General features: G+C 49.1%; 1 protein-coding gene across 3 annotated transcripts in view; it reads left to right on the top strand.

Moving 5' to 3' along the window:
- SLC39A11 (solute carrier family 39 member 11) overlaps positions 1-12,049 on the top strand; it is a 97,407-nt gene that overhangs the window by 24,688 nt on the left and 60,670 nt on the right. For 2 of the 3 annotated variants that reach the window (XM_074889312.1, XM_074889309.1), the window contains exon 5: positions 3,666-3,810. In XM_074889312.1, the coding sequence (XP_074745413.1) occupies positions 3,666-3,810 (145 nt within the window). The remainder of the gene's footprint in view (positions 1-3,665; positions 3,811-12,049) is intronic. The other variant, XM_074889311.1, reaches the window with a different exon arrangement.

Below are 12,049 nucleotides of genomic sequence, written 5' to 3'. Positions count from 1 at the left end.
CCCCTCTTTTCTTTCCCTTATCACTTTCTGGTCTCTGAGCTGTTGTCACCATCTCTTTTAATAAGTGTGAAATGGGAGCCCCTGGGCACCATCAAAGCGTGGCTTGTTATTGTCTCTTACTGTCTCTGTGTTAGCTCCTGGACAAGTTGGAAACATTTTAAATTTTTTTTTTTAATAAGTTAGTAAAATCTATTCTATTTCTCTTTCCTGTTGAGGTGCTTTCTGCTGTTACTCGATGCGTTATGGTCTTTGTTTCCTGTGGCTTTGTGGAGCCTGTTCCAGGGTGTTTGTTGTGTTAAAGCCAGTAAGATATTGCCTGGGAAGAGCAGCGTCACCGACCTTCCCAGACAGGCAGCGCCTCCAGGTTTGGTACCAAGTGATCTACCCAAAGCCAGACCATCAGCTTTTGTCATCACTATTTCTTTATCAATTTATTCTCCTTCACTAGTCGGGTGGAGAAGAGCACGTTATTTCTCAAAGACATCACTCACTCTTAATTTCTTTTTAAAATTTGCTTCGATTCAATTAGCGACTTGTGCAAGAGGCTGGCCGGGCAGGATGCAATCCGAAATCCTTGTTTCACCTCACAGCAAGTCGCTGCCACCTCCTCCCTGTCTCTCCCCTTGGCCCCGCAGTACCCGAGCGATACCATCGATGGCCGTGTCGCCCAACGCTAGCAGGAGAGGGACACGTTTCCATACAGATTAATCCAAAGTTGCTGCAGCTTTTGGGTAACAAAAGCAGGATCTGCCTGTTTAGGTGGGTGCTGAGTGGGGTGGGGCTCGTTGCTCTCTGCAAAGATACCCAATTTTTTCTTGTCTGCTTTTACACGTGGGGCCGTGACAGTCGAACGACCTTTCTGTTGTAGCTCCATGAGCAGAGACGAGTGCGGTGGGGACTCCAGCATCCCAGAATAGTTTTCCTCCAAGACCTTCCTGCCCAAGTCTCTCATTGCATCTCGCTTTTTGAAATAATCAGCCCCTGTGGTTATTTCAGTTAGCGCTAATTACTGGCATGAACTAATTAACGTGGGTTGACTTTCTTCTCTTTCTAATGCTTTTTTAACCCACTGACACATTCCAATTAAGGGACTCATGCAGGGACCGGACTGAAATGACTCAGAGCAATCACAGTTGGAATAAATCGTGTGCTTTACTGAAGGTCACTAATATTTTTTCAAATTGCCAGCATTGCGTATTTGTGCCTGCCAAGGGAGGTCCCCTGACCTTACAATAAACATCTGAAATATCTTCAAGTTTGCCTCCGTTTCGGTGCAAGCAGATTCACGGGTACCACGTCGATAAACATTTGATGTGCTGAGATCAGTGGCACAGAAAACAGCCGTGGGAGGCTTCTCATCAGGACTGCAGACCTTGAGGCAAATGGTCTTGACCTCGCGAGGACCTTGCTTGTTTGCATCTGCAGCTGAGTGGTGGCAAGAGAGGGCACAGGCTAATGCAACCTGCCTGCTTGTGCTCGTGCAAGCGATTTCTTTTCCTCTTGGTTGGGTTCTTGTAAAGCGCAGGGTCCTGCGGGCTCAGGCCATGCCCTGGGCTCATTGCCCTGCCTGTGCTGACAAGACCCTGTTGAGAAGCTGGGGGAAAGCCACAAATCCAGTGGTGATAAAGCCTACGAACCTGCTGTTACAGCGTTTTAGCTCATTTAATGAAATGCCAGCAGGAGCCGTGTGGAAGGAGAGCCTTGGGCTCCGTGAGATCTGGTGTTCTCCAAGTCCAAGGTGAGAGCAACGGCAAGTGGGAGGCAGCCGGTGGCTGGAGCGGGGCTGGAGAGCCCCGTGCAACGCTTGTAAATCCTTCCAGTGTGTTTAAAGAGTTGAGGCTTTACCTCTGCAGCTTCAAATTCCCATCCCTGCTTCTCCTTGGGTTGGCATTTTCCGGAAAGTGATGCTACTCACTTTCCAGAGGTGGGAACCCCTTTAGCTGTAGCAGGACCAGACTCTCCTGGATTTGCTGCAGAAGCGCCAGCAGCAGGGTGAGCCCGTGAGTTTCCATCCTCTGTCTCTTCCTGCCTCATCCAAGTTGGGTTGTGATGCTGAAGTTCCCCTCTTTCCTCACTGTGTCACGTCATCCAGGTTTTGCTGGAAAACGCTTGTATTTCTACCTGCTCTTCCAGCTGCCGCTCGGGATTTAAGGTGCAGAGCTGCTGCGTGGGCAGGCGCAGTGGGGTGCTGTGGGTCTCCCTTCTCCCAGGTGGATTTACACGTGAGCACCTCGTCGGAGCATCTTGTAATTGCTGGGTTAGTGGAGGTGAAAGCACCCTGATTAAACTGCAATAGAGAGCAGATAGCAAATATGTGATTAGTATTAATAGCACCGGTCAGACTATATTATGCAAATGATGGGAGAATAGATGATTTAGTTATTCATCTTTAACCTTTATTTTTGTTTAATGTGACCTTACCCATCGAGTCTCCCGTTACCGTCTCTGGCTGTTCAGCGTATGTTCGTTTATTCCGCTGCCATCAATCCAACAGCTAAACCCGTGTTCCCGCTGGGTGCAGCCTGGACATTCCCCCTCGCGGGTGCTCCCAGGGGCTGGTTCCCTGCCCTGTGAGGAGATGGGGACTCAGGGTCCCCCTCTGCATATTTTAGGTAGAGCTGGTTACACCAGGTCGTGCAGCCGCCGCCGTGGGACACGTTCCTTCTCCCGGCTGTGCGGTTCTCCCTCTAACCCCGTGTTTCCTCTCGGTTTTGTGGCTGTCTCTGGGTGGGTTTGAGCAGCCCGAAGCTATCCAGAGACACCAACCTTCCTGTCATGTGTCCAGCTCCCGAGGGAAAAAGCAGAAACAGTGTCTGCTGGGTGTTTTTGACTGATACAGATAAAGACTCTGGCACATCCTTGAGTCGTGGCTGGTTTTTGCGAGCCGTGTCCAGGTTGGAATCGCTCATGGGAGCAGCGTGGTCCCTCTTGCCATGGGGTGTCTGTTTGGGTTCCCCGTAGACTTTATGTGTAGCTGGACAGTATTGGTTTTGGCCGTCCCTCTCTGCTGTCTGGAGGTTACAAATGGTGTAGGAATACATTCCAAGTGAGTCTGAAGTTTCGTCGGGCCATCTGGACAAGTCCCTCTGAACTAACACAGGGTGGTTGTGAATGCAGCGTCTCCTTTGATACTCAAATGGGTTCAGTTTTGAACAAACTATTTCCCTTGCAAGCTCAATCTGTGTTGACAAAATGATGCCCTGTTGCAGACTGAACTTCTGCAGAGGTCAGCCCAGCAGCTCAGCAGGGCTGACAGCAGTGGATGTCCCCCCTCGTCTGCTGGTCTCCTCCAGCTTGGCTTTGGAGGGAGTTGTGTTTATGCAATTGCATTTCTTTGTGTTTATGGAATTGCATTTTTTGCTGTTCATGCATGTGAATGTTGGCTTTCCCTCTTTAGCCCTGTACTTCTTGGCCCACAGCTCCTCCTAACCCTTTTCTTGATGTTTCTGCTGGAAATACACATTTAAATCTTAACAACTAGCTGGTCTGTAGAGAGAGGGGATCCTAAAAGACACATCTCCACGCAGCTGTGAGAAGCTGTTGTGCCACATGCCCTGATCAGCTTCCCAACCGCACAGATGCTGGAGCAATCCCCGAGGATGGGGCTGGGAGAAGGCTGATGGGGAGATGTGGGAAAAACCTGACATTTGTCTCTTGCCTTGCAGGGTTTCAGCGGGCCTCCCCACGCAGCGTTTGCCTTGAGCTGTGACCAACGAGCGGTGAAAGAAAAATATGAGCATGAACCTGCCCATCACCTGGACTACGAGAGCGAGTTGTCCATCCGGATAGGTAGAGCTGGGCTCCATCCAGGCAAGCATCCTGTCATATACCCACCGCAGAGTGTACGGGGAAAATACCCCTGTTAGACTGGCACCTAGGCTGTCACGTATGTGATTGAAATTAGATTGGTTTTGACATGTGCATGCAAAGTGCACCTGCTCTTCCCGCTCTGGATCTGTCTCTCCGCTGGCTCTTATTCCAAGAATCATTACTTCTGTTTCTACTTCAGTTCTCAAAACCACTTGCACGTCTGTCTGTGCCTATGAATTATTGATAATTAGATATCTCATTCACCGGGGAAATGAAATCATCAGCTTAGCTTGAGCTAAGTTTATTTTCAATGTGGGCGCAGCGAGCGCTAACCCTGCCCTTGCTGAGTTATGCCACGTTGAAGGTGGCCCGTGCCACTGACCCTCGGTGGCCCTCCCTAATTATAGTCTAGGACTGGCATTCATGCTGTCACTTCTTATTTTGGAGGTTAATAGAATTGCAGCTGCCAAAGCGGGGAATAAAATGTCTTGTTGGCAGCTATTTCCTCCTTAAATAGATTTTAAAGATGAAACTTCTTAGTCAAGGTGGTGGAACCTCATTGGGCTTCCCTGGGTCCAGGGTGTGTATATGGGATGGGTGGTGGCCACCCTTACACCCAGCTGCGTGGGGATACGTCCTCTGAGTCAACACAATTTTCTGTTCCTCTACTTAACAGCAGCTTTTCACTAGACAAAGAAAATGTAATTTAGTGAAGTAATCTTATCGCTCCTCTGCTTTTTCTTGGTTGGAGAGAAACTGAAACGGTGGTTTACAATATCTTGAGTACAACTGGGAGCAGAGTGAGTTGAAGAAATGGTCCTTCTTTTTGCAAATAGTGCTAGCCTCTTAAATCAAGCTCCGTTATTTAACGGCATTGCTTAATTGCATGTTTCATAAAGTGTTTCAAATCCACAGGATTTTTCAAGACTTGAAATATCAGTTTGGATTTTTCCAAAGGGATGGCAGGAGGTTTTGTGCTAGACTCAACGGGCTTTGTGTCCTGGATGTCTTTTCGTGCAAGCTTGAAGATTGCTCTAACCCTGCAGGCTGTAAGGCTGTTGCAAGGTTTTCGATATTTTTGTAAGGTGGAAACTTTGCATCCCAGGTGCGGTTTAATTTTATTCTTCAAGAAAAAAAAGGAGGCAGCCCTGCAATTTTCAGAAACTTAAGCTGCTGAGGTGTTACGTTTTCATCTTCTTAGTTGCAAACAATAACAGTGCAAATGGTTTTGAGAATAGAAAATTTTCATTAGACTTCGTTGTTTTTCCTCTCTCTGGGGAGATGGTATTAAGAATCTACAATACATTAATTCTTTTATTGTCTCTTGCTTTTTTTTTTTTTTTTTCTTTTTTGCTTACTGAAATGAACTTGGTATTTTCACAAGATACCTCAAGCCTTCCAAGAAAGCAGCTTTCTCCAGCTCTGGGTGCTGCTTGGCTGCACTCTGGGGAACGCTCTGGGAACATGACGGGTATTTTCAAAGTCTAATTGGTACTAAGTGGAATATTTCAGACTTAATCACTGTTGAATCATTGACCCTTCCTTCATATTTACATGTTTTAAAATTGCTAAAGCTGTGAAAACAAAGAAAAATCCCAAAGCACATCGCTGCCTTGTTTTGCAGTTGTCTTTACTGCCTGGGGCTGGTGGTGAGGAGCAGGGGAGCTGGGAGGGAGAGGGCTGGAGAACGTGTAAGCCTGCAGCTCTCCAGGGCCCTGCGTATCTGAGGTCTTTGCTGTTAGAGATGTAAACGTGTATTTAACGTGGCTGTGTGACAGGTTGGGAGCAGAAGCGACTGTGTGGTCGTGCTCGGGTGGTGGGAGCTGCGCTGCGCCGAGTGAGAAGGTTTGTTTTAGACCTGTAGGAAGGGAGATGGAGGAAATGCAATAGTCAGACCTATCCTTTATCTACTCTGTTGGGAGAAAAAAATTCTCATTCCGCTTTTTCCCCCAGTCAGTGGTGTGTTTGGGTGCCTCTGTTCCTCCCCATCATCCCAAATCCCTCCAAATCAGTTACAGGTTTCCCATCGCCTGCAAGTTGTTTGTAGGGAGTGAGGAAGCGCGGTACCACCCGGACGGGGCTGGGAGCCCCCCCTCTCCCTCCGCATCTCTCCTCTGCTCCCCTCATCCTCCAGCTCCTCTCTGGCCCGCTGCTGCCCTGTGATCACGGGCATCGATGCTGAATCGGAACGAGATTTTTAGGGGAGCTGCTAACAGCTGGCTGCCTCGTGAACGCGTGAAGTAAAGCGCACGTCTCCAGGTGAAATGAAGTATGGGAGGAGTTGGTATGAATTTCAGTGAAAAGCCTGTGTCTAGACTCGGTATTTGATGAGTGGGATAATCACTAGGCTTTAATTACTACAAACGGAAAGAGAACCCAGCCTTGTCTGTAATATGTCTGGGTAGGCAAGGGATGGAATCTGTGTTTCTCTGCCTCCCTCGGAACTGGGATAAAGCTGAGGAGGGTTTGTTCGTTCTTCTGGGTGCAGGCGAAGCCCCCTCCGGTGCTGTGGAGGGACCCAGCGGGCTGTGCCCTCCCTGCCACAGGGGCTACAGGCTGCCCTGGGCCCTAAACCTCCCGCTGCAGCCCCAGGGCTCGGGGCAGCTCAGCCTGCTTGAGTCTGTAGACATTAAAACCAGGGGAAATAGTTTCAGCAGGGTCACCGCAGGCTGCGAGACTGGAAGGCCAGGTTTGACCCCTTAAATCGTAGCTACGTGCGCGGTGTTCTTGGGTAGTTCTCAGAAAGGATTTACATACAGCATCGCACCTTGAAACCTGAGCTGTGACTCATGCTCCTCTAAACTGTATATTTAACAGCGAGGCATGTTGATTCTTTATCACGTCCTGGTGCTGAATGATTCACGTTGCTCCAAATCAGATTACGGAGCGGAGTGGGAGGGCAACGATGTTCCCCAGCAGCCTCCTCTGCTCTCACTTTAACATCCTCGCTTACCCTATTGCAGGTGGAAGATCATCTGTGTCCAAGGAGATGCTTCCTAGGTGTGCTGGGGCAGAGGAGCTTACAGCAACGTGGCTGTAAAGTGCCCACAGTAAAAGACCAAATATCATTTTGTTGCTCAGCTGGGAGCATCCGTGGTGGCTGCCACAGCTCCGGCCCTGGGGAGTTAAGAGTAGTAGTCTCTGAGCTGGCAGCTGACCCAGGCTGCAGATAAATCTCTACTGAAGTACCTGTAACCAGCAGCATCTCTGTGCCCTCATCGTCCGTCCCAGACGCACGGACGTCCATGCCAAGGGGATGTGATGTGCTTCTGGCATCGTGCTGCCAACGCTGTTAACTCACTAATATTACGAATGAGCATCAGGGTTTGTTTTAATGACTTGATTGACTTCTGATAGGGCGTGATTTAGGAAATGGTTCTGTGGCATTCCCGCATAGGTGTTCAATAAATAAATCCAGATGGCTTTAGTAATTGGAAAAAGATACTGGTGTTTGAAATAGTGTAGTTAAGGAATGAAATTTCATTAAACTTGTTGCTTAAATGAGCCATGGGGTTTGGGAGCATCATAGAGAAACCTCATTACATAGAATTCGTGTTTTTTCCCTTAAAACTGAGCTGCTGCATCAAACCAGCTGCAACGTTGCAGAGGCTTAGGTGGTGTTTGGGCTGGGGAAGCCCTGGAGCAGGAGAGGCGGGTGGGCTGGGGTGGCTCCATCCTGCTGCTCTGCTCCAAGACCTGCTGTGCCTGTTTCGGCAGCATCACCCAGCCTCCGTTCTAATTTTTTACCTTTTTCCTGAGGCTGTCATTTTTTTTTTTCCAATTTTTGCTTTATTTTTCCCCTTCAGAGGAAGTTGTCGTGCGCCAGAGCTGCAGGAGTGGGCTGCACAGGAGAGGAAGCAGACCCTGCTCACGCAGCATCTCTTTCCTTGGTGCCCAGGCAGTTCAAGTCCTGAAACGATGTAGTAAACTTGTGATGAAAGGAAGGGAGCTGGGGAGATGAAAGAGGAGGCAAAACGCCTTAGGGATCAGTACAAAGAGAGGGCATGAGCTGAGTTGTGGGACTGGTACTGATGCTTCAGGCAGCGTATGGGTATGCTTTGCCTCTGATTGTGTCCTTGCAGCCAGAAAATTCACTTTTTGCCCAGTTATTGCTGGTGTGCCAGCTGGTTTCAGAAAGTCCAGCCTTGTCCCAGCTTTTCAGGCTGCCCTGATCTGTGGCTGTGCCCTGGTGCCAAGGGGAAGAATGGTCAGCTCCCATCATAAGAGCATGAGCAGTTTGCTGATGCTTACCCTATAAATTTTCTCCTTGTTCGCTCCTTCCCTGAGCAGAAGCAGAGGCTGTGAAGGAGGGATGATGTATAAAGCCTCTCCAGCCATGAAACCCATCGTGATTCATTGGGGTAATATTTACCCGGAGCCTTGTGTGTGCATCTGAAAGGTTCATTAAGTCATTGCAAGTTATATAACGCGAGGCTCCTTCTGCAAAATGGGATGTTCACCCATTTAAATGGTTCCAACTGTATTTGTAATAACGTTGACACGTTCACACCGTGCTTGGTCCAAACTGCTCCTTTCGAAAGGCATCAATTCATTTTGAGTTTTAATAGCCAACCTCGATGATGAACGCCTCTGGCAATGCCTGTATTGATTTAAAAACATCCTAATGCCCCTTTCTGGAGTGTTTCAAATGGTTATTGACCATCCTTGTCAGGCTGGGTTCTGCGGTTGGTTTTTATAGTCATGCCTAAATGTGAATTTATATACGCAGAGCTTCAAAGAAATGAAAAAAATCGGAGCACATAATCCCTCATAAACTGATGAAATGCCTTTTTCACGCGTGGGTCTGTCCTCCCGTTATTCTGGTGGCAGCTGTACTCTTTTGGATCAGGAATTTTGAGTTCTCAGGGCTAAATGCAACCTGGTGGTTTGTTCTCCTTTGCTCTCGGTTGGCAGTGTCACTTGGCATGAACGTCGTCATTTGTTCTGCTTTCCAAGATACACGTAAAAATATCTTGGATGTATTTGCGGTGGACCTGGTTCTGCACTCCTACACCTATCAAAGCCTGCAGTAAATAAACCACCCGATTCAGCTGGTTGCTCTGGGTGAAAGTCATTTGGATTTCCAACTCCAAACACCCTGATCCTGAAGGAAATGTCAACCTGTGACCTACCAGGAGAGAGCCCTGGCTCTGAGTGACCCGCGCGGTGTCAGGACTGCTCTTCTCCATCTCCGCGGGCTCTCGAGATGGGGATCTTTGTGTTGTGCATCCCATCTGTTTGCTGTTGCTCATTTCCACCTTGCCGGAGGAGCGGAGCCTGTTTTCACACATCGTGGTACTTATGTTATTACTAATAGGGAGGAGGAGGAGGAGAACCAGGCTGCAGCAGCACTGGCAAAATGAATCCCAGATTCCTTGGATGGAATTCCTCAAAATAGGCTTGAGTTAGTGGTAGCTCTTTAGGTTCAGCTGCCCTTTGAGGAGGAGGGGAAGTCTTGAGTTGGAGTTGGAAGGCTGTCAGACCCTTCAGAGAGAAGTTTTGAGTTGGAAGGCTGTCAGAGGTTGGGGGCACTTGAGGAGCGGCTCCTCAGGATAAGCCTGGCATAACATTTGGTAGCTTTGTCCTTTGCTTCGTTCTCAGTTGAACGGCGCTGGAAGGAGCAGGAGCGCTGCTGGCAAGCGCAGACAGCTGCTGTATCTGCCCGTAGAGGCATGAGCTGTCTCCACACTTGCTGCTTTCACAACTGCTTGGACAGGGAGAAGCGCTGTGCCGAGAGGAAACAACCGTCCCTCTCCGCAGATGACATCTGCGCCTGTGAAATGTGCTCTTGGCATCTCCTACCGCTTCCTGCTGTTCTTTGCAAGTGTTGTCTTTCATGGCTTCTTGTTAACGCATCCTTCTCTCCTGGGCTTCACCCAGTGTCCTAAATGAAACATGACCAGAAGGGCTTAGCTTAGCTACAGGCCTCTCTGTTTAATTCTCTCCTGCAACTCTAATAGCTGAACAGCTACCGCCTTATTTCCATCATCTCCCTTTCACCCTTCAGTGGGACCTGCGGGTGGCATTTCAGCTTTCCAAGGGAGATGGTGCAGGTGGAAGAGGCCTGCATGAGATTACCTTGCTCAGGATTTGGTGTGCAGGAGCGCTGGTGGCCTTGCCAGGGGATTGGGGTGTGCCCCCAGGTATCGCACTGTGCCGCAATGCCTCACGCTGCGCGGAGGGGACAGACACTGCCTGAGAGCTGGAAGGGCTTTTGTCTTTGTGGTGGCTTTTCCTGTAAGCTTCTTTTCCTGCCTAAGTCAATGCAGGCACAGGTCTAACAGCACAAGGACATGGTTTTCCTGCTCTGCTGTTTGCCGTAGGGTCTAGCTGGGTTTTTTACTTATAAAAATCACATTAGCAAGCAAAGAGGGCTGGGTAAGTCTGGAAGTGCAGCAGGGTTCCTCGTCTGAAGTGCTTGGTGGCGATGAGCGAGTGTCTTGGTGCCTGCTGTGTGTGGGGGTGCAGGAGGGGCAGCTCCTGGGGACCCCACCTCAGCCCGTGGGGGCCGGGGACGTGGGTACCGTCGTGCTACCTGCGCTTGCTGCTCCGCTCCGCGCTCCTTTTATTTCAGGGTGATTTGTTAATCTATGAGGCTTATTAAAGTCTGTTGAGCGACACGCTGGTTAGGACCCACGCTCCGAAATCAGCTCTGTCGGCAAGCATGGAAGCTGCAGAGAGGCTTTCTGTGGTGCTTATGGCCATTAATCAGAGGAGTCATTTCCCAAATTGAGCCTCATTAACTCCGTGCAATATTATCAAGGAGCTTTAATTTCCTGGCTACACCTGACAATCTGTTACGTCTTTTTAATTCAGCAGCTGTATAAAATAGGTAACTCAAACTCATTTCCATCCGCAGCCTGTTGATGCTGGCAGCTCGGGTGGCTTCTGCACGGTGCTCAGGGGCTGGTGATGCTGCAAGGGTCAGCCCAGCATGTGCAGGGATACACACCGGTGCTGTAATTAGTCCTCTAGTAATAACTCTCCTGACTTAGCAAGGTAATAGGGCGTAAAACATCCCCTGAGGAACATCTCCAGAACCGTGTGTTGCATCAAATCCGCGTCTTCCCGGAGTGCTTGTCCTGGGGCTCAGGAGCTGGCTGGAGGGCCGAAATTCTGTCTCAGACCAGTTCCAAGCTGGGAGGGGATTGGCACAAGTAAAGCTTGGGAGAAACACCATGCCACTGCAGCTGCATGCAGGAATCCCTCAAATTTCAAGGTTTATTAAACTGAACTAACAATCAGTATCATTGCCTCTGGAGTGGATGTTGTTTTGGCTTCATTCAATAAGCACAGTAATTCATTTATTTTCCAGCTATGGTTCTTTAGTTGAATGGGGATGGGAATAATTTTTAGTCACCCTAAGGATGCTTTGGAGGATTGAAATGAAAATCAGGAGCTCTAGCAGTCACTCTGCATTACAGCAGCAATATTAGCTGAGGAGTGATGCCAGGGCATGTACCATGAAGTGTACGAAGGCCATCATCATTACTTTGATGCATCCAAAAAAAAAAAAAGGGCTATTCCCCACCTACAAACTAAACAAACACTTTAAGGATAACGAAGTGTATAAAAAGCCATAGCCCAGCTGTGTCATCAGGGATTGACCGTGGCTTCTGGAGTGTAAAGGTGCATGTGATGGGGTTTGCAATGGATGGGCCAGGGGCTGGAGCAGTCCCTGAACGGAGTTAGGGAGGGCACTGAGTGGTCCCCAGCCCCCCAGCATCTGTGCAGAGCAGTTTGGCCGCATTATGGAGTCAGATTTCTATACCTGTGTCTCTATATGTGTGCATATATATCCATACATATGTTGTAATTTGCTGTGTGGTTCTGGTCACGCTTCCAGGTGACCTGTTCTCTGCAATGCGGCCACCAAGGGATCTGTTTAGGCAAAAGCCTAAAAAAAAGTGCTGCTTTGGGATTTTTAATTGTTGCCCCGTGGTTGGGGCGTGCTGGGAGCATCCTGGCTCTGTTTCTGCTTCGAGTCACCTCTGAGCAAGCGCAAACCTCCTTGGCAAAACCGCAGCTATTCTGTGGGCGTGAAGAGGGGCACGGGGGAACACCATGAACCGTATTTTTACTGCCTAAAAGCATAAAGCACTTGTGCGGGGCTTTCTGTCTTTGCAAAGCTGCACAAAGGGTTCCTGACCTGCTGAGAGATGGCAAGAAATTGGTGGGCTGTGTCCTGGTTGGGACGGGTGGTGTTCGGGTGCTCGAATGCCTTTCTGGAGCTGAGCCT

The sequence above is a fragment of the Strix uralensis genome, chromosome 19, assembly GCF_047716275.1.
Source record: "Strix uralensis isolate ZFMK-TIS-50842 chromosome 19, bStrUra1, whole genome shotgun sequence".
Classification (NCBI taxonomy): Eukaryota; Metazoa; Chordata; class Aves; order Strigiformes; family Strigidae; genus Strix; species Strix uralensis.
The sequence above is the reverse complement of the archived record's forward strand: the minus strand, read 5'-3'. Positions and strand labels throughout refer to the sequence as shown.